The sequence below is a fragment of the Odocoileus virginianus genome, chromosome 22 (genome assembly GCF_023699985.2).
Source record: "Odocoileus virginianus isolate 20LAN1187 ecotype Illinois chromosome 22, Ovbor_1.2, whole genome shotgun sequence".
Classification (NCBI taxonomy): Eukaryota; Metazoa; Chordata; class Mammalia; order Artiodactyla; family Cervidae; genus Odocoileus; species Odocoileus virginianus.
The window spans coordinates 53,829,741-53,854,383 of NC_069695.1; the positions used below are offsets into that span (position 1 = coordinate 53,829,741).

A 24,643-nucleotide genomic window follows, 5' to 3' on the forward strand; every position below is an offset into this window, starting at 1 on the left:
CTGACTGTATAATTGTTGGTGCGCACGCCTCCTCTCTGACAGCTCTGCCTGACTGTGTAACTGTTGGTGTGCACACCTCCTGTCTCTGACAGCTCTGCCTGACTGTGTATAACTGTTGGTGCGCACGCCTCCTCTCTCTGACAGCTCTGCCTGACTGTATAATTGTTGGTGCGCACGCCTCCTCTCTGACAGCTCTGCCTGACTGTGTAACTGTTGGTGTGCACACCTCCTCTCTCTGACAGCTCTGCCTGACTGTATAACTGTTGGTGCTCACGCCTCCTGTCTCTGACAGCTCTGTCTGACTGTATAACTGTTGGTGCGCACGCCTCCTCTCTCTGACAGCTCTGCCTGACTGTATAACTGTTGGTGCGCACGCCTCCTCTCTGACAGCTCTGCCTGACTGTGTATAACTGTTGGTGCGCACACCTCCTCTCTCTGACAGCTCTGCCTGACTGTGTATAACTGTTGGTGCGCACACCTCCTGTCTCTGACAGCTCTGCCTGACTGTATAACTGTTGGTGCACACGCCTCCTCTCTCTGACAGCTCTGCCTGACTGTATAACTGTTGGTGCACACGCCTCCTGTCTCTGACAGCTCTGCCTGACTGTGTATAACTGTTGGTGTGCACACCTCCTGTCTCTGACAGCTCTGACTGTGTATAACTGTTGGTGCACACGCCTCCTGTCTCTGACAGCTCTGTCTGACTGTATAACTGTTGGTGTGCACACCTCCTCTCTCTGACAGCTCTGTCTGACTCTGTATAACTGTTGGTGCGCACGCCTCCTGTCTCTGACAGCTCTGTCTGACTGTGTATAACTGTTGGTGCGCACGCCTCCTGTCTCTGACAGCTCTGTCTGACTGTGTATAACTGTTGGTGCGCACGCCTCCTCTCTCTGACAGCTCTGCCTGACTGTGTAACTGTTGGTGCACACGCCTCCTGTCTCTGACAGCTCTGCCTGACTGTGTATAACTGTTGGTGCGCACGCCTCCTGTCTCTGACAGCTCTGCCTGACTGTGTATAACTGTTGGTGGAAAGTGCTTGCTCTTCCTCCAGCCTGGGGTGTCTCACTCATGGCCCTGCCGCACACTGACATGGTCTCTGTTGTGCTCAGGTGTGACTACTGCAGCAAAGGCTTTAAGAAGTCCAGCCACCTGAAGCAGCATGTGCGCTCACATACAGGGGAGAAGCCCTACAAGTGCAAGCTCTGCGGACGTGGCTTCGTCTCCTCCGGGGTCCTCAAGTCCCACGAGAAGACGCACACCGGTCAGTCTGCCTCGCGCTGGGCACAGTGCAGTTCCGTGTGTTCACAGGTTGTGTTATCCCCCAGCCCCATTCTAGAGCATTCTCGTCACACCCCAGAGGAACCCCCTACTTGCCTCCACGCCCAGCCCCTGGCAGCCGCCGCCAGCTTCCTATCTGTGGACTGGCCTCCTCTAGGCATTTCCCGTCAGAGGAGCCAGGCGACCCATGGCTTTTTGTCGCTGGCTTCCGTCCCTCAGCAGGCGCTCAGGGTTCGTGTGTTGTAGCTTGTGTCCCACTCCAGTCACGTTATGGCCGAGTCAGAGTCCACTGTGTGGGGAGACCACATCCTGCTCGTCCACTCATCATTGTTGGACCACTGAGCTATTGCCACTGTTTGGCTCTCAAACTTGTTTAAAGCCTGGGCTTGATCAAAACCACTTTCCAGAGGGGGGCTGTGCCATTTTCCTTGCCCACCAGCACTGATTTCACATCTTGTCAGCACATCCTGTGGTCTGTCTGCTTCATGATGACCATCCTTAGAACACATGACATCAGCTTCCATCCCTTAAAGTAACCTCCTCCTAAGACACGCTCGGTCCCTAAGAGATTGGAGGCCACAGCAAGCAAATGGCCTTTAGTTCTGTGCTGGATGAGTGCATCCTCGTTTACTCTGACATGTGGCTTCAGGTAGTGAAGTGTGTCTTCACGTCGTTTGTCGTCGCAGGAGTCAAGGCCTTCAGCTGCAGCGTGTGCAGCACCGCCTTCACTACCAACGGCAGCCTCACCAGGCACATGGCCACGCATGTGAGTGCAAAGCCCTACAGGTGTCCGTTCTGCGAGCAGGGCTTCCGGACCACAGTGCACTGTAAGAAGCATATGAAGAGGCACCAGACAGCCGCCTCGGGCGGGTCCGCACCAGGAGATGCGGACGGAGGAGGTACTGCCCCTTGGCTGATTTTGGTTTATTAACTGGAGCTTTAGTGGCTCGTTCACTTCAAAGGTGATTGGTGCATGAGCATTTCCCTTTCCGATTATGGAAGCAGTACATGCTCTTTGAAAGAAAGGTTCAGGAAGGCACGAACAGGACATCGTTTATCTCACTGGTCACGTCGCACCACAGTGCCAGCGTCGCGCAGGGCACAGTGTCCCTCCTGTGCACACACGCACGTGTAGGTGGGTCTCAGTTCCTTAACCCACAGGGAGTCAGACCCCATGCAGTGCTGGCGTCCACTTCACCTTGCCCCACTGATGTTCACCGCAGACACTGGTCACTGGGGGGCACAGGCCTGCCTCAGTGTGCACAGCTGCACTGACTCTGTTGTGGTTCACGACATGAGTGCCTGTTACGGAGGCGCAGCAAGTGCCCAGGGTTTCCGTGTGGCAGGGAGAGCGCCCCCCGAGGCACTGTGCCCACCGCGTGTGCGCTCTCAGCCTGAGGGACACGACGCCATGTGCAGCTCAGTCAACATTAGACGAGGCTTTACCCCGTCCCCATGCCGAGTGCAGTAATCCTGAGAGTGTTATTTCGTGCTTACACTTTGTGTTCTTACCAGATGATTTCTTCTGAGCAATTCCACGAGTGAAATTACAGTGATAGGAATGTGCAACGTGCATGTATTTTGACATGTTGACGTGATGCCAGTGCACGGCGTTTTAACTTTTGTAACTGACGTTGTCCCAAGCACAGAGTGAGTCGTGCCATTTTGCACGGTGTCCTGGGCCTGGGCTCCTGTCTGTGCTGTGTGTTTACAGCGCCGGCGCCTGATGTCTGTGGCATGGACGTGCTGCGCAGGGGGCATGACGGGAGGACTGTGAGTGGGTTGGTAGCTCCCTCCTCTGGCTCTGCCCACCGTCCACTTGGCTATTTAGTGTTTCTCTTGTTCTTTTAAACGTGTTTTAGCCATCTCTGCCGTAATGATGTCCCTTCTCTCCCCCAGCCAAAGCTTTTTTCCCTCTCAGTGACATTTTAACAGCAGCTTATTCCTATTTTTAATGAATGTAAATATGTCTTTACATTTCACTGAGAGAATACTTAAACACACATGTTTTTAAGTGTGTTTTTTTTTTTTTTTCCTTTCGGTAAGTCTTTTTAATTGAGAGCTGTTTGCTGATTATCAGTTCTGTCTCTCTGGGCTGCTTGTTTTCTCAGGCTAACTCCCTTTGTGCCATACTGGTGAACGCTCGTCTGTGAGTGTGAACATGTTGACTCATGTGGATGCTGGTGTCAGAGCTCACCACTGGCCTGGCTGCAGGGGTGGGGGCACCGTGGCCTCGGCATCCTCCCCGTCAGTGATCCCTCTGCTGGGGTGCCGCCTTCCCAGTACCACTCCTTTACCAGGGACTGTGGCCCCCTTCTCCATAGGCAGTGGTGAGAAGAAACCCTTTTCCATCCCACAGATAACTGAGCTGCAGATTCTAACCACCTACATTTAAGGTCCATGTTCATTTTCAGTGGGTCTGCCATGACTCAGTGTCCCTTAGGAGCTGGTCCTTTGTCCTGTGTGTCATTTAGAGATGGGTCTGGAGGAGGAGGAGGACGGCTCCGAAAGAAGCACGTCCAGGAAGGCACGTCCCGAGGTCATCACCTTCACTGAGGAGGAGACGGCGCAGCTGGCCAAGATCCCACCACAGGAGAGCGCCACGGTCTCGGAGCAGGTGCTGGTGCAGTCGGCTGCCGAGAAGGACCGCATCAGCGAGATGAAGGACCGGCAGGCCGAGCTGGAGGCGGAGCCCAAGCACGCCAACTGCTGCTCCTACTGTCCCAAGAGCTTCAAGAAGCCCAGTGACCTGGTCAGGTGCGGCGGGGCGGGGGGGGGGGGCGGGGTGGCGTGTGCCCGGGCCCCCTCGCTCCCCCTGCAGTGCCATCTGAACCCGGTGCCCTGAGGGGCAGCCCGCTTTCTCCAGCTGCGTTCCGGGCTGGGGCGTATTAGAGGCTTCCCTCAAGCTTCTCCAGTGCATTAGTCCAAAGCCCGCTTACTCTGTAGGTTCTTCCCTGCGCTTTTTTCTGTGTGACTGTGGTGGAAGTGAAAAAAGTTAAGCGTTACCGAGGACATCAGGCCCTGAGATGATGGCCCCGGGTGCCACCTGCCCATAGCCCAGGGGGAGGGCCCTGGGGCGGGGCGGTGATTGAGTTCTGGCAGCTCAGGGGAAAGCTGGGGAGGCTCCTGGGAGGAAGGCCAGTGTGCAGTGCTCCCAGACCTTGGAAAGCTCCTTACAGACAGCACGGCGGACACTTGGCTCTGCTTAAGGAGATGGAACTAACAGGGAGGGTAGAGGGTGATGGAGAGGAAGCGCTGTCGGGGTTGAGGATGGGTGGTGATAGAGCCGGCTGCTTCGGGAGCTCCAGCAGGTGTCTTCCCGTCCTCTTCACACAGGACAGGAGGGCTGGGGGACTTGAGGCGCTGCTGGGTTGGAAGTGCCCATCTGAGCGTGGCCAGCAGCCTCCAGATCCCTGTTGATGAACGCCTAGTTCTCGGTGCTGAGTCCCACCGCCCTGTGCTCTGCGGGCACCTGTGTGGGTGCGGGGTCAGGGCTGATGCCTGCCGCCACAGGCCTCAGGCCGGTGCTGTTTCTGGCCCCCAGTCCTTGAATGCCTGCCCCCTGGCCACCTGCCAACAGTGGGTCATCAGACGGGCGGGACAGCAGCATCTTGTCATCTTAACTGGCTCCCTTTGATTCTGAGTCTGGGAAAATACCTTTTCATGTGGCCTTTGGATGCCTGTGTTTCTTTTCTAAGTTGCCTGTCTGTTGCCTACTTTTCTCCTGTGATATTTGTTGTCTTGCTGCTGATCTTTAAGAGCTCTTTGGTTTTTAAGAAAATCAGCCTTGTTATCATTGGTCTTGCAGTTACTTTTTTGTTGGTGGTATTTTTTTATATAGAGTAAAGCTGAAAATTTTTGGTTTTTTATGAGAATTTTTATTTTGCTGAATTTACTTAGTACATTGATGGTGTTTAGTTGATCAGTTGCGTCCCACTCTTTGCAAGTCACTCTGAACTGTAGCCTGCCAGGCTCCTCTGTCCATGGAATTCTTCAAGCAAGAATACTGGATTGGGTTGCCATTCCCTTCTCCAGGGGATCCTTCCAACCTAGGGATTGAACCCTCGTCTCCTGCATTGCTGGCAGATTCTTTACCACTGAGCCACCAGGGAAGCCATATTGATAGTTATAAATTTAAAAGCATTAGGTTGTTTGTAACATCTAATTGCCAATGCTTCCCGTCTAGGCATGTTCGAATCCACACTGGAGAAAAGCCATATAGATGTGAGGAATGTGGGAAGAGCTTCACAGTGAAGTCCACCCTAGACTGCCACGTGAAGACCCACACAGGTAGGAGCAGACGCCTGCATGTTGCTCCGTGCCTCCCCACAGCATCTTATACTTGTTCCTGTGCATTTTGAACACACAGACTTGTCAAGGTTATAGAAAGCTTAAAAATCAGGAGTCATGAAGAAATGAATGTAAAAGATTTGAGATTCCTGATCTAGCACTGAAGGAAAGGATCTGGGTCTCCAGTGTGGAGTTACTGGTCGTCATTCAGACTTAAATACCTGTGTTAGTTAGAAAGATTACCTCCTGGTCTGGTTCAGGCTGAGAAGAGGATGGTGATAGGCAAACTCACCCTTTCTAAAAGTGGGGAGCAGAGACCCTGATGCAGGGTGCAGTGTGCCTCTGTGTTGTGAAAGATGGAACTCCGAACTCAGGTCCTAAACAATGACCTTGACTCACTTTTAAGTTTTCCAGCCACATGTCCTGCAGGAGCCGGGGTCCTGGGAGCACGGGGGTGGGGGTGGGGTGGGGAAGATGGCCGCAGCACATGGGTCCTAGGCAGGAGGGGAGGAAGGGCGGGGCGGGGAGGGGGGGGGGGGGAGGTGGGGGGGAGGGGAGGTGGGGGGGAGGGAGGTGGGGTGGGGCGGGGCCCGGGGAGGGGTGGGGAGGGAGGAGGCAGGGGTGAGTCCTCCGCCGGGCTGACTCTGGACTCTCCCCCAGGCCAGAAGCTCTTCAGCTGCCACGTGTGCAGCAACGCCTTCTCCACCAAGGGCAGCCTGAAGGTGCACATGCGCCTGCACACGGGCGCGAAGCCCTTCAAGTGCCCGCACTGCGAGCTGCGCTTCCGCACGTCGGGGCGGAGGAAGACGCATATGCAGTTCCATTACAAGCCGGACCCCAAGAAAGCCCGGAAGCCTGCGACCCGGGCGGCGGCCGAGGGCCCGCAGCCCGTGAGCGCGCCCCCCGCACCCTCCACCGACCCCGGCGTGTTCATCATGAACAGCCCGGTGCTGACCGGGCAGCTGGACCAGAGTCTACTGCAGCCTGGCCTACTGGGCCAGGCCGTCCTCCCAGCCTCAGTGTCAGGTGGGCCGCGCGTGCTGGAGGCGCGGGTTGAGGCTGCGGGACGACTCATGCGCTGTGTCCACCCAGCCGACTCCACGCTGCCCTTCCTGAGATTTTCCCAGGAAGCAGTGGGAAGATGGAATTCCATCTTTTAGACGTGCTGTCTTTCCATTTTCCATTCTCTCTACCATCCTTTCTGCATTTTAGTCAGCTGTTTGGTCTGTTGGGCTTAAAGCTGTCTATTTCTAGGTATTATCAAAACTTAACAGACATAATTTATTACCCCTCTTAAGCCTTATTTTTAATACACTGCAATTATTGAATTGCTCTTGGGTTACAGTAGTGTTTTAAAAGCATTACATTTTAGTCAGGTAATATTTACTAATAATATTAAATAAACATTATCTTCTGTGTACTTACAAACAGTTAAGCAAATGTTCATATTTACTGGATGTCTTAAGTGGCTGTCTCTCTGTCTAATGACCCATGGCACAGTTAAAGCCCAGTAGAATAATAGCATTGTCTTCCGTTGTGGACTTAATCAGGGTGATCTCTCTGAGCCTCGTTTCCTGATGTGTTAAAGATGGATGTTACCTGTTTCACAGGGTTTGTTTTGTGACAGTTAAGTTGGACACGTGTTAGTGGTGCTGTTCAGACGTTCAGTCACTCAGTCGTGTCCTCCTTGCGACCCCACGGACTGCAGCACGCCAGACTTCCCTGTCCTTCACCATCTTCCAGAGTTTACTCAAACTCATGTCCATTGAGTTGGTGATACCATCCAACCATCTCATCCTCTGTCTCACCCCCTTCTCCTGCCCTCCATCTTTCCCATCATGTATTTATATATGTATGATATAAAGTAAATAATCGTATTTGTTAACTGTATCATACTGATATGTGTGTAAAACATACTTGGAAATCCTTGTATAGCATTGAGTTTTTTCTATTTAAGAAGGTTTCTGGCATCCCTGTTGCCTCTTGCAGCTGGTGGTGACTGGACAGTGTCTTTGACGGACGGGAGCTTGGCCACCCTGGAAGGCATACAGCTACAGCTGGCAGCTAACTTGGTGGGGCCCAATGTCCAGATCTCTGGGATCGACGCCTCCACTGTCAATAACATCACGCTGCAGGTATGACACCTGCTCAGCGCCTCTGAACTTCCCAAGTCTGAGTCATACTCCACGTGACTTTTCCATTACAAGGCCCTCTGTGCTTTCAGATTGACCCGAGTGTCCTGCAGCAGACCCTACAGCAGGGCAACCTGCTTGCTCAGCAGCTGACCTCGGAGACTGGCCTGACCCCGCAGGGCAGCTCCCTGCAGACACCGGACAGTACAGTCCCGGCCAGCGTGGTCATCCAGCCCATCTCAGGCCTGTCCCTGCAGCCCACGGTGACTTCTGCCAACCTGACCATAGGCCCGCTTTCGGAGCAAGACTCGGTGCTGACCACCAGCAGCAGCGGTGAGAGCTTACGCACGGCTGGTCCTGGCAGCTGGGCTCCAGCTCGCTGCTCACAGTCACACACTTGACCATAAGATGCTGTTTTCTTCTCTGTGTGAAGCTTAACAAATGCATCACATGTCCTGAGAATGCAGTAAGCTTTTTTTTTTAAGGATAAATGATGTTTAACCAATACATGCACAGAGATTAAATGCATTCATAGAACTGGCTTCCTATTTCAACATAAGAGTTTTCTCTCTCTTTTTTTTTAAATCATTTTAGATGAAGGACCTAGAGATGACTGATACTGTGTTTTGAATCTTACAAAGTCTTAGTTTTGCTAAAGTTTTAATAGGAGAAAGGAGAGCATTATTATTTTTTAAGCCCAGCTTTGTTCTGTTTTATAATGGTGACCAGGGACACAAGACCTCTCTCAGGTGATGACCTCTCAAGGCCTGGTCTCCACCTCCGGCGGCCCCCATGAGATCACCCTGACCATTAACAACTCGAGCCTGAGCCAGGTGTTGGCCCAGGCTGCTGGGCCAGCTGCCGCATCGTCCTCGGGGCCTCCACAGGAGATCACCCTGACCATCTCTGGTGAGTCTTCAAGTTTTTAAAATCTGTTCACCTGCAGTTTAAGTAAATCTTTTTTTTTTGTTTGTTTTTTCCTGTGAGACTGAGCTTTGCATAAATCCTGTGCTTCAGGAAGTGTTTGTAATTTATCTGGGAAACTCCATTTAGTGAAATGTTCCTGCGGTTCATATCTCATGGCAGGAATTAAACATGGTGGTTCCCCATGCCACTTCTAGTTTGAGCCAGTTAGTTTGGTTCCATATTTTTTGTTTAATCAAGAGCAGAAAACCGTACTTCATAAATGCTTGTCATGCTCCTTTGAACTGAAGGAGTGTAATTGGTTTAAGTGTATACTTTTGGTACCCCAGAGCATTACAGACACCCACTCTCCTTACCTTTCAGAATTCTTCTCGGATCATGTAGAAAATAACGATAGAAAAATAGGTAAGTGGGTAGAAAACACCCTTTGGCAGCGCAGGCCCCTGGGCCGGCCTGCCGAGCCTCCGTGTCGGTCACCAGGCCTGTGATGCTCGCCGTCAGACCGCCCCCTCGTCTCGTCTGAGTTAGCTTGGAGCGCAGTTTACAGGTGTGCCTTGTCCACATACTTCTTAGCTATGAACTCCATGTTAACTGAGCAATTCTTAAATTTAGCAACAGCTTTTTTGACCCTTGTTGTGCCCCAGGTCCTATTCTAGTAACTTTCATAAATATTAACTCATTTAAGTCTTATACAAACAACCTTGTGAGCTTTTGTTTTTTTCTTTTCTTCTTCTTTTTTTTTTTAAAATATCTTGCTGGGAGTCAGAATAGCCTCCCTGGAGTTCCGGTGTGATTGCAGGAAGCACTGTGTTTTCCCTGACAGCGCTGGGGGTGTGGTGGCTGGACCCTGGGCACAGACCCAAGAGAGGTCTGCAGAGTGTCGCCTCTGTTCCATGAGGCTTCTGCAGAAACCATTATTGGCATAGCGCAGTTATTGAGAAGGAAACCAAAAGCTTTCTCTTTTAAGAGGTGTCTTTATTCCTTTCAATTTGTGAGAGAAATTGGAGGAACTGTTCTAGATGGAGCTCTTTAGTGACAAGCACTGATTTTTAGGTTCTAATATGCAGCAAAAATTAACTTATCTAATCCAGCAACCTTCTTCTGTCTGTGTATATATATGTGTGTGTGTGTGTATTTGAATTTTAGTGTTGGAAATGGAAGAGTTACTTTAGGAAAGCTATTTTGTTGATCAAATTAACTTTTTTTGAGTAATCTCAGTTTTAGAGGTGTTTTGCTAGTCCTAAACAAAAAGCACAAAGTGTGGGATTCTTGCTTATGGTTCAGAAAATTTGGTTTTTTGTTTGTTAGTGGATTGTGCATCTGTTTCTCCTGTCTTTTCCTATATTGATCATTCAGTTATTTTATTGCTTTCTAGTGTATTTGATGAATATAATTTTTTAAAAAACTAGCTTAAAAGGTTTATCATAGGAGAAATCTTAGTTAGTTGATGAAACTGATGAAGTTTGCCCAGACTTTAAAGGCCTAAGATTTATCTCCTGTCTCCTCATTATTGTATGTGTTGAGCATGGGCTCTGAGGACTCCTAAGCCAGCAGCTTCTTAGCCTACTCTGAGAAGTCTGAAAGAGCTTTTAATTTGTGGCCACTTGTAGAGATTTTCAGTTATTTTGTACAATGTTCTTTTTTTCCATGAGTACATGGAATTATACATGCTTGTGAATGCTAGAATACAAATGTTACTTCAGTTAAGTTGTGTAGACCTTTCAGCAATTCATAGGAAGAGAAGTAAACATTGGGTGAAGATGAGGACTGTGGTCGGTCTCCCCGACTGTCTTACACAGTAAGAGCGCTCCTACCTGGCGACTCTAGTCCAGTTATTCACAAACGGCCTTGTCGAGCAGAGAGGAGAGCGATGCCACGTGGTTGTGAGCCTTTCCCCGCAGGCCTCTGACTGCGGTCTGCTCTGCTGGTGGGAGCTGCGTTTCCCGTCTCGCTCACACCTCCGCCGTTGCTCGGCAATCTGCGCTTGCAGATGTGCGCCCGTGTGGCGCAGGGCTGCCGGCGCTGGTATAGCCTAGTGCAGCATCCATTCTGTCTTTTTGCCCTCCAATTTCGTATATTTGTTTTGCTTCCACCTGGCTTGACAATAGATTTTTTTTAAAGCAGCTTGTCTTTGCCAAGTCTTTTCGAAGCATTCAGCCTGGTTTTCATTGAAAAGGCAACAGGTTTTTGATGTTCCTGTTCCTCTTTTTGCTCACTGCTTGATCATGTTATGAGATTATGAAACTAATGAGGCTGGTGGAAGCCTGAGTCTCCTGGTGGGAGGACGTCACGGTGTGTGCAAGCCTACTGTGTGTGTCCAGGGTGCTGTGGGGCAGAGAGCTTCCTGCAGCAGAGCCGCCGTGGCTGCGCCCTCCTGTCCCTCCATCAGGCCCCCGAGGCTCCAGCTGGTCGTCCGCCATTTTGGGAAATAGTCCCAATTCTGTTTAAGTTGTACTCAACAAAGCATGTAGCCGTAAGTGCTTAAACACGGAATTAAAGTAGAGCTGTTAAGAGTTACTTAGAAACTTCATAGGTTAAAACATGTGGACAGATACTTTCACTGAGGGCAATGCATTTCACAGTCTTTTCATTTTTTTGTATAAATGTTAAAAATGAGATAGCTTTCATTTTTAGAGGGATGTTGTTAATATGTTTACCACACTTAGCAGTGTGTAAGTTAACATGTTACTTTCAGATATCACAACATTAATTTCTGTTTAGGTCAAGATCTTATTCAGCACAGTTCTAATGGAAGTAGTGAACTAAATGGAAGCATAAGATTGTCAGCACCTACAATCAATAATCAATCCGCAGGTGCCACCTTGACGATAAGCAATGATCAGCTTCTCTCGCAGAGTGCAACGTTGAACTCTTCAGGTATGCAGTGAACGACCGAAAGGCTTCTTAACGTGTCCGTCGAAGGGCTGTGTGCGTCCTCAGTGGGAAGGGCTACCTGTCCTTCCGGGTGACAGCTGTGCCGGCTGCCTGTTCTCATGCGTTTGGTGTAATTCCTGATGATTAGAGGCTCCTGTGTAATTCTGGGACCCAGAACTCTCTCAAGTATTACTGACCTTTCAGGGTTGTTCCTACCTTCTGCAGAGTGAAGGTAAATGGTCTTGGGCAAGTGTTCGAGGCGTCGTGTGTGTCTGCAGGCCGGCCCCCAATGGCTCCATCACACCCAGGCTCTGAAAGGCTCTCAGGCTCTGTGCTCTGCGGGGTGAACCCTGTGCTACATTGTCCTGAGTGTACGATGGCAGAATTATTCATAAAAGGCTTCTTTCTAAGGTTTCAAAGTGTTGACTTTAATAAAAAGTAAAAGAAAATGGGCTCCATCAAAATCAAAGTGCCACAGCTTCAGTGCCACGAGGCTTTGCCTCACAGGTGACGCCCCCCATTTTCTGGACCTGACAGAGCGTCCATTCCCTCCTCAGCCCTCTTGTTTGACAGCCCTGTATTTTTTTTTCTTTTAGAGGGTCAGGCTTCATCTTTAGGTCTGTGTGGCTCTTCTCGGTACCCAGAGCAGACTTGCTTTCCTGCTCGCTTGGCGTGCCTTTTTACCAGCTGGTGGTCCGTTCCCCGCAGAGCGCGGTGCGTGCCTCGTGCTGAGCGTGCCTGAAGGGGGGTGCCGGGCGAGGCAGCTGCGGGCCCCTGCATTTTGGAGCCCAGGAACTAGCAGGGCGCCGGCACTGATCGCGGAGTCCACGTGGCGGTACAGGGTGACAGCCAGTGCCGCACGGGAGGGAAGGCCGCCCCAAGTACAGGTCACGGGGTCGGTGGGCTGACCTGGGCTGGGTGGCGTCCCGCGGGGATGCGCGTCCCCCGCCAAGGAGGCTCCGGGAGCCGTCCGTGCTGGGGCGGGCCGTGAGCCGAGGGCTGCGTGCGGTCAGGGTCCATTAGGACCCCAAGGGGCTTCCCGACCGCCCTCCCCTCTGCTGAAGGGGTGCCCGAGAGCCTTGTCAGCACCTCGTGTTGGTGGACTGGGGCGGGTCCACAGCCCGGGCTTCTGGTGGTCGTTTCCACCTCTGCCCTCTGTTTTCCTGTCTCTGCTTTGGACTCACTCTGTCCCTCCTTCGTTGGTTTGTTGTTTAATTTTGGGGTCTAAGAGTTGTGTCATAGAACTGCATTCTTTCACCTATTAATTTGAAGTGAGAAGCTTCATGTTTAGCTTTCAGTTAAGGGGAGTTTTCGGTTCTGATTTCATCTGTGATGGGTAAGACATCTGCAGTATGTCATATGCTGCTAAAGGCACATAGCATACTTGTTTCTGGAGATGTTTCCTGACAGTCGTGATTTGTGTCTGGCTATAAAGGACCAGTTCTCACCGCCTTCAGGGCTCTGACATCTCTCCCACCCTGCGGAGTGCTTACGTGAAGCGACAGGAGGCTCTGCGTCTCCTGTTTGGCCCCAGTGCCTGCTGTCACGCTCTGGTGGCGGTTTCTGTTCCAGAACATTTGGGGTCGGGCCTCCTGCTTCCCTGAAGAGCAGCCTGCTACAGCTGGGGGGACCGTCCGTCCCCTCGGCGGCTCTGCAGGGACCGTCTGTCCCCTCGGGGGCTCTGCTGGGTGTCTTTAGCGAGTCTTGGGCCAATCAGTGGAAAGACAAGGAGAGTCTTGGGTGCGTCCATCTAAACGGAGTGGCGTCTTGCGTGGCTTGGTGACACCGGCAGGCATTCGTTGAGAGAGCAGTTCCTTCAAGCTGGTGATGTTCCGATCGGGAGGCGCAGGGGGTCGGGGAAGCCTCATGCGGAGGGCTCTGCCCTGGTGCCGGCGCGTCTTCAGCCCTGTGTGCTGTCGGTCCTCAGGCGTCCCGGCTGGAGCGCCCCCGTGCGGGGCTGGGCGATGCTGCGCGGGCCCGGACGGCGGCGGGCGGTGCGCGGCCTCCACGCGTGCCCGGATGTTTCTGTAGAAGCGGCGAGCACGCCCCTTTCTCCTGGTTTAGGTTTTCTTTTGTTTAGACCATTTTAGAGCCCCCTGAGAGCTTTTCTCTCTCCTTCTCTTCGATGCCCCTGTATTTTAACTTGGTGTCTCATTAAAAAAAATTTTTTTTCAGGAGTTTAATATTATAAAAGACATGCTCATAATTAAAGGATATTTGTGTCAGTTATTATAAATACAGGATTAATTTCATATAAACACTTAGTTGCACTGTTAACTTAAATACCTTCGGCCCCTTTGGATAATCCTTACTGTAGGCAAAGATTCTTCACAGGTTGAACCACTCAATCTGTGGTGCCAAGCAGATGTTTTTAGCGAGGTTTGCACATTCCACTAGAGCTCATTAAGTACCCGGTCTCATCTACTATACCTTATTGTCAAGAGACTGTGTCCTAATGGGCAACATTTACTTTCGAGTCAGTCCGGGACCCAGCTTCAGGCCACATGAGTAAGAGCTGAAATGGAAATGACTTGGAGATTAAATGTGCCTCTCGTAGGATGAGCACCAGAATGCAGTCACTCAGTGTGACCCTGACAGTTACGCTGCAGGCCCGCTGTCTCCGCGGGAGGAAGGGGACGCGGTGGGTGTTGGTCTTCATACTCCGTGTGAATGGGACGTGGTCGGGGCTGGTCGGCTTCCGGAGCAGCATGGGCTCCTCGCATCATAGTGGGGAGACGGCTGGTACCGCCGTTTAGGGGTTACACATGATCTGAAGTGTGACCGTGAGTCAGTTTCACATCCGGAGTGAAGCACATGTGGTTGTTCTGCTGTGTGCCCGGCTTTGGAGGCTGTTTCTGAGTCAGTTCCAGGTTACACCCCTGGTGAATGGTTTTCCTAGAGAACTAGTCTGAATGTGTTGTCAGTATTCTTTGGGAGGCAGAAAGTCGTTACTGATGATAAAGGTCTGAGTTTAGCACAGCTTTTTAAGGAATTTATTTTAAGTGGGTATTACCTTTTGGTCTTCCATTAGTCCATTTTTAAAATAATTTTGATGAAGAAATCAAATTCTTCTTTCAGTGAGAGAAGAGATCGGTTTTTTGTTTCCTAGTTCTTTGTGAGGTTGTTTTAGTTTTAACCCCTGTTTCTCCTAGACTTAAGTACAGTCATATACGACTCTTTGTGACCCTATGGACCATAGCCCACCAGGCTCGTCTGTCCATGGAATTCTCCAGGCCAGGGTATTGGAGTGGGTTGCCATTTCCTCCTCCAGGGGATCTTCCCAGCCCAGGGACTGAATCTGTGTCTCCTGCATTGCAGGTGGATTCTTTACCAGGCTCTTTTCAGTCACATGGAGGCTTGCGGTGCTTGAGCCAGGATCGCCCTCCTTGTGGGAAATGTCTTGAGTGTTCCTTGGGGCTTGCTCACCACAGTGTCTGGTTGCAGTGTGGACTCCAGCCCTCCCTGCAGTTGCTTGGTGTCCTCTCCGGGCCCAGGGTCGGGGTGCCGCGTGGTTAGTGGCCCTGCTCGCGCTGTCTCTGCTCTCCTGGGCTACCCGTCCTTGGCCCGTCACCTGCTCTGACAGTTGGCAGAAGGTCAGCTGTCGCTTCTGGGTCGCTTTGTCTCAGGAGTCAGGGCAAGGTGTGGCGTCCCGCCCCTCTGCCCCAGGTGCGCCTGCCGTGAGCGGTTTGCTCTTCTCCCAGCTGTGGCTCTCTCCCGAGTGATGCCGATGGAGCCCCCGCTCCGCTGGCTGGGCCTGGCCAGAGGCTGCGGTCCCTGTCCACGTCGCCCTCTCATTAGACTCGCTCCTACACGCCGCGTGTGAGCGTCCGGACATGTGGAGGGCACGGCGGCGCAGGGTGCCACCCCTCCGCAGATCCACACTCCCCTCCGTCCCGGCGGGGCTGCGCGGGGGGGCTGGCGAGGTTCTCGGGAGCCGCGTGGTGCTTCAGAGTGGACGCACGCAGCCTCCTAATGGTTGTACTGCTTTTGAAGGTTCCAGGTCTGCGCGGCACAGTGTGCGAGTCCGGGAGTGTGGATCTGTGGAGGACGCCGGCCACAAGTAAGTAGCCTGGCCCCTGCCGCGCCTCGGAGCAGGCCCGGGGTCAGCCAGGCCCCGCGGCCGCGCGGTGTCTGTACCCAGGCGTCCCCAGACAGCGGCGTGTGGCGCTCTCTGGGAGGGCCAGTCCCGGGCCCTGGCACCGTGGCTGCAGCCAGTGGGCGCTGAGTCACCGTCAGGCCGGCGGAAGGACGGCCTGTGTGTGTACACGCGCATGTGCATGTGTGTCACGCTCACACGTGTCTTGGTTGGAGCCCCCCCAGGATCTGGGCCCTGCCCCACGCCGAGCCGTCTCGTTTGCCAGCAGGTGCATGAGTCTCTGTCGTGTGGAGAGAAGGCCCGTCTCTGCCCCCCCTGCCCCAGTGTCCTCTCTCGTGCCGTGGGCTGCAGAGGGAGTGGGGCAGTGCTCTGTTCTGCAGAGGGAGCTGGCGTGCCGCGCAGCATGAGTCAGGGCTCGGGGTGCCGCGAGGGCTGTTTGGACCGCCCGTGTCTCAGGCTAGGCAGACGTGCAGGGCAGTGGGGTCGTGAACGTGAGTGGAGTCGCCAGACGTCCACTCTGGAGCGGGTCATTGCTCAGGGCCCTGATGAGGACGGGACCCTGGAAGTGCTTGTCTGAGTGTCCTTCTGCGCTGGCCGCAGGGGCGGGACCGTGGGGTCACCTTTCCACTCTTCTTTTCCCTGCTTGTTCCTGTGTGTGATGCTGGAGGGGCAGAGTCCGCGTTCAGAGATACATGGGTATTCACGAAGGCCTTGAGGTAGCTTTGGAATCTGAGAGGCAATGGTCTTGGTGGTGGAGCCTCGTGAGCTTAGGGGTGTAGATGCTGACCGTGGCCAACTTCTTCCTCCATGAGAGCTGTCTTCCTGCACCGATCCCCGCGTGCTCTCACCGACTTCTCCACTCATCTGTTCACTTCACTTCTCTCGTAGAACTTAACGCCACAGCTGGAAGCCTGCCTCCCACGACGCCGCTGTCGCCATCTGCCGTCTCTGCGCAGAGCCTGGTCATGTCCTCGTCCGCGGTGGGGGCCGAGGCCAGCGTCACACTGACCCTTGCGGACACCCAGGGCTTGCTGTCCGGGGGGCTGGACACCGTCACGCTCAACATCGCTTCTCAGGTGGGTGCCATGGCCCCGCCAATGGGTTCCTCCCAGGAAACACCTACTTTCCTAGGTATCTGTTCAAAACACAACTGGTTGTTTTCCAAATAAGTTTAAAAAGTAATTTTTTGATACCAAATGGGAAATATAAGAAAATCCAAACAGTGCAGAAAAGCATAAGTAGTCCACCCCCCTAGACGGAACTGCAGTGAACGTCTCCATGTGTACATGCTTCTGGACATTTCTACGCACACACGGGTGCATGTGTTCTCGCTTTTACAGAAACAAGCTCGTGTGTATCGTGGAGTGTAAACTCTTCCCCCCTTGTTAATTTTACTGTGATTGTGTTCGCTTCAGTGATTTTAGCTGTGCAGACGTTTCAGTGACTGTGTGCCCTGTAGCTGAGGGCACCGGTGGGCTTCTAGGCACCTTGGCTGTTGTCAGTGGTGTGGGAATTCCAATACTCCTTGCTACTTAGGTTCTTAGATGAACCCCTGCAGTAGGTGTGCTGGATTGAAAGTTAAGATGCTGACAGACCTTCCTGAGCCCCGTTGGGAAAATCCTGAGAAGCGGTGATTAGCTCTTGTGAGGCAGCCGTGTGGAGTTCCGACCGGGGCTGCGCCTGCTGACCCCCACGTGTACACCCTGCTGTGCAGAGGCTGTGGTGGGCAGGTGGCAGGGCGAGGCTCACCCAACTCTTGTCTGAGCCCCGCCTCCGCCTCCGGGCTCTGCGCTGCCCGCGTGGGCTGTCTGCCCTGGGGGCGACTTGGTTCCTCCCCGTGCACACCGGTGATGCCACCTTGGCCTGCTCCTGGTCCGTCCGCATGGCAGGTGTGGCCGTGACGCACACCCTGTGCTCTCTGAGGCCCCCGCCAGCAAGCCCAGCCCTCCCAAGGGACTCAGGACACACTGCACACTGCACCACGAGAGTGCTCAGCCCCCCGGGCCCCCTGAGCAGTTGAGGAGACCCCACTCCCCTCAGCCAGTGCTCAGGCACTTACAGAATACATGTGTCCTTGAGGAGTGGGAACTAGTGTGATTTCCACATCAGTGTAATCAAAATACAGCAAAGAAAGCAATAGTCTGCAAGTAAGAATACAAACCAAAAATAAGTCATTTTTAGGTGATTCCCTTCTAGTGGATTCAAGTCACTACTTTTGTGAGTGTCACTAATTGTCAAGCATTTATTTTATCGGGCAGTTGGCTTTTAAATCAGGGCATTTGCATTGAGGATACTTAAATTAGCCATTGAGATACCAGTAATAAGCTAGTAAATGCCATTGTATTCAGAATTTGTTGTTGTTGTTCTTGTTGCTTTTTGTTTTTGACTGGGCTGTGCAGCATGCCAGATCTTACTTCCCCGACTGGGGATCGAACCCCAGCCGGCTACAGTTGAAGTGCAGAGTCTTAACCAGTGGACCGCCAGGGAAGCCCCAGGGTTTTGTTTGTTTTTTTTAGCTTTTTTTTTTTTTTTTTTGAGATAATTGTGAATTTGCAGTCAATTAAAAGAAATAGCACAGATCCCGTGGACCATCACTTAACTCAGTTCCCCCAGTGACAGCATCTTATGAAACCAGGGCATAGCGCCCAGCAGGTGTCCCCGTGTTTAGTGACAGCTGGGTGGGGTCATGTCGCAGCTTCTAAAGCAGTAATCTTCACTGCAGGGTCAGCAGTTCCCAGCCTTACTCACGGACCCTTCTCTCTCGGGCCCTGGGGGCGCGGGCTCACCCCAGGTCATCTTGGTGAGCCCCCCTGCACAGTCGTCGTCTGCCTGTGAGGAGATCACCTACCAGGTACAGCACACGTGTTGTCTGCAGTCTCAAGGTTTTCGGAGCACCTCACTTCAGAAGGGGCGAGCCTTCGGCCGGGGCTCGGTGCACCTGGGGCCGCGTGTCTGCAGAGGATGGGGAGAGCCGCCAGCCGGGGCTCGGTGTGCCTGGCGGCTGCGTGTCTTCCAAGGAGGAACAGGCACCGAGCGCAGGGACCCGGGTGGACGCGGGGTTTCCTTCACTCCGTGACTCGAGGTCAGAAGGAGATGTTGTAACCAAAGCTGTGAGACCTGGTTTTCAGTTTAGCAGTGTCTCCTTGATTTGCCCACTGATAGATTGCATGTGGTCATTCCCTTGCATTTAGTTTTTTTTGTTGGATTTCCTGTGATACTTTTGATGTTTCTTTCACGTCTTGTCATACATTTTCATAGGGATTTTCACGTGTCTGTACGTGACCTGTTTGTCATCTGACTAGTCTCTTTTCTTAAAATGCATTTTGGGGGGGGCGTGAACAAAACACTTAGTAATGATAGTTCTAAATATAAAGAGTCTAAAAACGCCTAAAACTTTTCAGAAAAGTAAAATACTGATAATAAATCTCTGAATTTTTTTTTTGAAGGATTAAATTTTATGCTTAAGCAGTTTTAGCAATTGGATTTTAAGGTAATTAGTTTTTGGACTTTCGGTGAGACTAGGACTTCTTTCAAATAGAAATTAAATGTAATCAGCAATGGGAATTTCTCCCCATCTGGCCTGAGTAACCAGAGCCCATTTAGCTAGATTTTGGCTTGTGTAGCTGTTAACACAAGAGCACTTTCAAGTTCAGGGGTGCACTCACAGGTCTCAGGACTCAGAAAGGTCTGTTGTCCCTGTGGTTACAGTAAAGGCGACAGGTGCTGCATACTCCCGTCCCCTGAACGGAATGTCCGAGTCAGAACATGTCCTGTGTGTGTCCTAGTTTCTGTAACTGTTGATGAATGAGTGTCGGGGCCCCGGGGTTTTTAGTGGGTGTCCTTCCCTGCGTGTCGTTTGTTTTATTGGGTGGGTTGTTTCCTGCAGTAACAGAGCAGCCTTGAGTGTCATTTATTCCCGATGGTTTTCAGCCTTTTTAAAAAAGACTCAGGAGAGAAGCAATTTTTGTGGGGAGCTGAGCACAGGAATGTCTGTCGTTTCTTTTCTTCGCTCACATAGACGCTCCTGTGTAGACGCAGGCCCACCTGACACAGGAGGTGCAGGCCAATCGCTTTCCCACAGCGTGTGGCGTCCTTGCCTCGTCGGAACTATTCAAGTTTCATCCCTCTTTTTTTATAAACCGCGGCCCACATTAGTGACAGCAGTTGCCAGGAGCCTGCAGTGGCCGCCGGGTGTTGTCTGGGAGCCGGGTCTCAGCGGCTTAGTTGGGATTCTGCCCTGTTGCAGGTGACGGACGTCTCCGCCAGCCTGGCCCCGGGCAGCGCGCCCGAGAAGGAGGCCCGGCTGCACGCGTGCCTGGAGTGCGGCTGCAGCTTCACCTCGGCCGGCCTGCTGCTGCAGCACAGCAAGGCAGCCCACGGGCGTGAGCGCATCCACGTCTGCCCCGCATGCAGGAAGGCCTTCAAGCGCGCCACGCACCTCAAGGTACGGCCCTGCCGCCAGAGCACAGAGGTGCCCATGCCGCGCTTTGGATGGGGGCAGGGTGTGTGCGCTCCGTCCTGTGGGGAAGGGTCGGGTCCACTGTAGACACGCACGGAGGAGAGGGCGAGGCGGGCTGGGTACTGGGACGTGGCTTCCAGGATGCCTGGCGGGGGCACAGCGCAGGGGCCGTGTGTCCGGGCCGGGGCACCACCTCTGTGCTCGGTTACTGGAGCACTGGGCCCCACAGACGCCCAGGTGCACGCAGGGCCCAGGCCTCCTTCCTCAGGGCCCGCTGAGGAGCCGCTCGAGCAGCAACCCAGCTTCTGTTTCCCAGGCCTGCAGCTGGCTACACCTCCCCCTCCATTCCTGCCGTGTTTTCTGAGATGGGAAACCCCAGGATTAATTACTATGCTTTGAAAAAGAGAACTCCACGTTTGTTTTTAAAAACGAAACACTGACCATCATAGCAGCTCTCCTTGCAGAGGCCACGGCCAGGAGGTTGGTGAGGTTGGGGTGCTGCCCATGACTCTCTGAATTTGACCCTGTCACTCAGACTGTTTGGGCTCTTGCTCAGGTCATGTGACACCGGGAGCTCCACTTTCCTAATAAAATACTTGTGTCTGTCAGAGGAGTATAAAGTACTTAGCTTTACACCCATAGTAGAGAGTACAGAAGTTATAGTCTGATAGAGAATAAATATTTTTAAAGAAATAAAAGAATAAAAATGGTTAGAGAAAATTTAAGGTACTTAAAATCATACACGTACCTAAGGCGTCGCTGGCTCTCCCGTGACCATTCTGGGGTGGCATGTTACAGACAGACCACCTTCCCCTGAGAACCCTGGCGGATGCTGACTGCTCCATCAGAGTCGGTGCAGCAGTGGACGTGTGGTGGTGTTATGGGATGGCAGTGGCACTGCCCCCCGCCACACACACACACACACACACACACACCCCTGGTCTGTGAGGAAAACATCAGACACACACACACCCCTGGTCTGTGAGGAAAACATCAGACGTGTCAGGGAACACACACACACACACACACACACCCCCCTGGTCTGTGAGGAAAACATCAGACGTGTCAGGGAACACACACACACACACACACACCCCTGGTCTGTGAGGAAAACATCAGACGTGTCAGGGAACACACACACACACATACACACACACACCCCTGGTCTGTGAGGAAAACATCAGACGTATCAGGGAACACACACACACACACACACACACACACACACACACCCCTGGTCTGTGAGGAAAACATCAGACGTGTCAGTTAGGGAACATCCTGCCAAGCACCCAGCCAACCCTCTCAAGCCTGTCACGGTGGCCAACAGGGAGGCAGTCCAGGATGAGGCCCCCGGCTCGGGGGGGCCTGGGTCTCCCTGGCAGGCCACGACCCAGCACACACCCACGCCGACTCTGTTCCACGGGGTCCTGACTGGAGGTGAGCCTGGGGTCCACCTCCTGCCGACTGGCCTTTCTGCACTGGTTTTCCTGTCCCGTTTCAGGTCTGTAAGGCTCTGTTAACGATCGTCAGTGTCCTACATGTGTGTGTGTGTCTGTGTGTGTGTCTTCCCCAGGAGCATATGCAGACACATCAGGCCGGTCCCTCCTTAAGCTCTCAGAAGCCGCGGGTGTTCAAGTGTGACACATGTGAGAAGGCCTTTGCCAAGCCCAGCCAGCTGGAGCGCCATAGCCGCATCCACACAGGTAACCTCGGGGAGGGCCCCAGGTGAGAAGTCCTGCCACCCACCGTTCGTGACGGGAAGGTCACATGAACGTGTCTGTGTTCATTTGTGACACAGCACCCGGTTCATGAAGCACAACCCACCCGCTCAGGTCTCTTCCTGACTTTTCACCAGTTTACCGTGTAGCTGACTTCCCCAGATGGAGGCTGTTGCTGTTTGCATGTGAAGGTCTTGGGTGCTCCTGCCCACCTCAGTCTGGCGCCCAGCCTTCTCATGGTTCTCCCAGCCCTGGTGCCCCGTTGGCGGCCGCCTCCGACTCACTCTCAGAGGGCTCCTCCTCCCTGGCGCCCCTGATGGCACCTGGGCCTCCTGTGTCGTCAGCAGGTGCTGGCAGCCTTCATGGGCCGTGTGTGCTCAGAGGTGCCCTTGCTTGTCAGCACAGATCCCGGAGCCCACTGGGTACCAGCCAGGAGCTCGAGTGACAGACCACCGTGCTGCTGCTGCATAGTGCATCTCTTCAGAACCGTAGCTCAGGGCTGGAAGTGACTGCCTTGCGTAATGGCACACACGCACGGGCAGGGTTTGCACACCTTCTCAGGCGCCTCGTCACCGTCGCTGGGGCCGCTCCCCTGCCCGCGGGGGTGCCTGTCCTCAGTCCTGGCCCCCCTCTCCTCAGCTCCGCCTCCGTCTGCAGGGGGCGCCCTGCTTGTGCTGGCGCTGCCCGTATTGAGAGCCGCCTACAGGATCGTCTCCGTTTCCATCACCCTGCTCATCTTGACAGGGCCCTCAGTTCACCTGTGGCTGTTCTTTTCCTTGGGTGTGATGTCATGGTCCCAGTCCAGGGATGAGGACAGAGACCCTGACCCATTTCAAGGACTCTGCCTGCCATTGAGAGCAGTCCTGAGACCTCCCTCATCGCTGAGGAGGGCCGCCTGGAGGACGGCGACCCGCTGCCTCCAGAGCAGCCTTGGGGTGCTGGAACCTGATCCGGAGGGCCTCATGGGGACGAGAGGCAGCCAAGCAGGGCATGTGGGAAAGAACTTTCTAGGCTTAGTGAAAGCTTGTGCCCTGGACAAGCAAGGACCTGGTCCTGGGGCTGAGAAGTGTGTGACAGCAGGGAAGGCGGGGCCGCCAGGACCAGAGTGGCTGTGCAGTAGGTGCTTACCGGGACAGTGCTCTCCTGGGCAGGTGCTCACCAGGTAGTGCTCACCTGGGCAGATGCTCTCCCGGGTAGGTCCTCACCTGGATAGATCCTCAACCAGGGCAGGTGCTCACCAAGGTAGGCTCCCTGCAGAGGTCACTCTTGGCAGCTTTTTCTTCCATTTGTAAGTTTATGTATCAACTTGAAAGCAATTAACATTTAAAAGATACTGTATAAACCATACTTTAATCAAATGGATTTGGTATTCCTATGTTCTCAACATTGTTCAGCTTTTCTTTTGGAAGCGTGTTGTTTGAACCATGTTTGTTCATTTCTGGATACTTTGGGACTTTGCGTAGCTTTGTCTTCTGTCTCCCTGCAGAGCAGCCTTTCTAGACCCTGGGTTAGCTGCCTGAGTGACGCGGCAGGGGCACATCACTAGGATCCTGTAGAACTTGCATCCCTTCCTGGGAGCTCGTGTGTGTGTGTCTGTCCCTGGGAGCTTGTGTGTGTGTGTGTGTGTGTCCCTGGGAGCCCGTGTGTGTGTATGTGTCCTGGGAGCCTGGGAGCCCGTGTGTGTGTGTATGTGTGTGTGTGTGTGTGTGTGTGTGTCCTTGGGAGCCCGTGTGTGTGTGTGTGTCCTTGGGAGCCTGTGTGTGTGTGTCCCTGGGAGCCCGTGTGTGTGTGTGTCCCCCTGGGAGCCCGTGTGTGTGTGTGTGTGTGTGTGTGTGTGTGTCCTTGGGAGCCCGTGTGTGTGTGTGTCCTTGGGAGCCTGTGTGTGTGTGTCCCTGGGAGCCCGTGTGTGTGTGTGTCCCCTTGGGAGCCCGTGTGTGTGTGTGTGTGTGTGTCCTGGGAGCCCGTGTGTGTGTGTGTGTGTGTGTGTGTGTGTGTACACTCCTTGTGCCCGTCCCTCGGGGCGCTGACTGAGCCGTCTGTCCGCAGGGGAGCGGCCTTTCCACTGCACGCTCTGCGAGAAGGCCTTCAACCAGAAGAGCGCGCTGCAGGTGCACATGAAGAAGCACACGGGGGAGCGGCCATACAAGTGTGACTACTGCGTCATGGGCTTCACGCAGAAGAGCAACATGAAGCTGCACATGAAGCGGGCCCACAGCTACGCAGGTGAGGCGGCCCGCAGCCACCGCAGGCGTCGGGAGGCCCCTTCCTCGTGGCGGCAGCCTGGACGCTGTCCCAACGGCTGGGGAGCCACTGTGGGGTCTGCGTCCTGTAGTCCCGCAGATGGGCGACCTTGTTCCCACGGTGACTCGCCAGCGTTGGTGCTGGCAGAGTGAGGGCATCTCGGTGGGGTCCTGCTGTGTCCCCCCGTCCACCTCGTCCTGTGTCATCTCGGAGTGCCTGGAAGCTCCGGGAGATGGGTGTGCTGGCCGGTCACCTGGCAGGGGCTGTGCTGGGAGGGGCTGGACCGCAGCCTGTGTCTCCAGTTCAGGTGCTGTGGCCAGGCATGCAGTCAGGCCTAAGTGCAGGGGTGAGTACCCTAGGGTCTCCAGGAGCCACAGGGCAGGACTCTTTATGCTGGGCAGCTTTGGAGGAAGAGAAAATCCATTCTAATGTCTGCACACTAGTGCTTCCTGCGTTATTTTCTGTTAGAAAAGTCTTGTCAGTGGTATTAGTGATGGCTCAGCAATGTAATATCAGCATAACCTTGACGATACATAGAGTTTGAAAGTACCGAACAAGGGCTGTGTGGTTTCATGTTCAAGTAACAGTAATTGTTAGAACCATGAAACCTGCAGCTCAAACGGTTCTT

General features: G+C 53.4%; 1 protein-coding gene across 8 annotated transcripts in view; it reads left to right on the top strand.

Moving 5' to 3' along the window:
- ZNF236 (zinc finger protein 236) overlaps nucleotides 1-24,643 on the top strand; it is a 68,364-nt gene that overhangs the window by 41,131 nt on the left and 2,590 nt on the right. For 6 of the 8 annotated variants that reach the window (XM_070452990.1, XM_070452991.1, XM_070452994.1 and 3 more), the window contains 15 exons: nucleotides 1,113-1,264; nucleotides 1,968-2,180; nucleotides 3,756-4,038; nucleotides 5,468-5,571; nucleotides 6,232-6,597; nucleotides 7,561-7,706; nucleotides 7,796-8,036; nucleotides 8,433-8,612; nucleotides 8,991-9,032; nucleotides 11,349-11,504; nucleotides 16,486-16,673; nucleotides 18,320-18,448; nucleotides 19,844-20,041; nucleotides 21,630-21,759; nucleotides 23,821-23,997. In XM_070452990.1, the coding sequence (XP_070309091.1) occupies nucleotides 1,113-1,264; nucleotides 1,968-2,180; nucleotides 3,756-4,038; nucleotides 5,468-5,571; nucleotides 6,232-6,597; nucleotides 7,561-7,706; nucleotides 7,796-8,036; nucleotides 8,433-8,612; nucleotides 8,991-9,032; nucleotides 11,349-11,504; nucleotides 16,486-16,673; nucleotides 18,320-18,448; nucleotides 19,844-20,041; nucleotides 21,630-21,759; nucleotides 23,821-23,997 (2,705 nt within the window). Of the gene's footprint in view, nucleotides 1-1,112; nucleotides 1,265-1,967; nucleotides 2,181-3,755; nucleotides 4,039-5,467; nucleotides 5,572-6,231; nucleotides 6,598-7,560; nucleotides 7,707-7,795; nucleotides 8,037-8,432; nucleotides 8,613-8,990; nucleotides 9,033-11,348; nucleotides 11,505-15,494; nucleotides 15,562-16,485; nucleotides 16,674-18,319; nucleotides 18,449-19,843; nucleotides 20,042-21,629; nucleotides 21,760-23,820; nucleotides 23,998-24,643 lie in introns of those variants that run through there. The other 2 variants (XM_070452992.1, XM_070452996.1) reach the window with 2 other exon arrangements.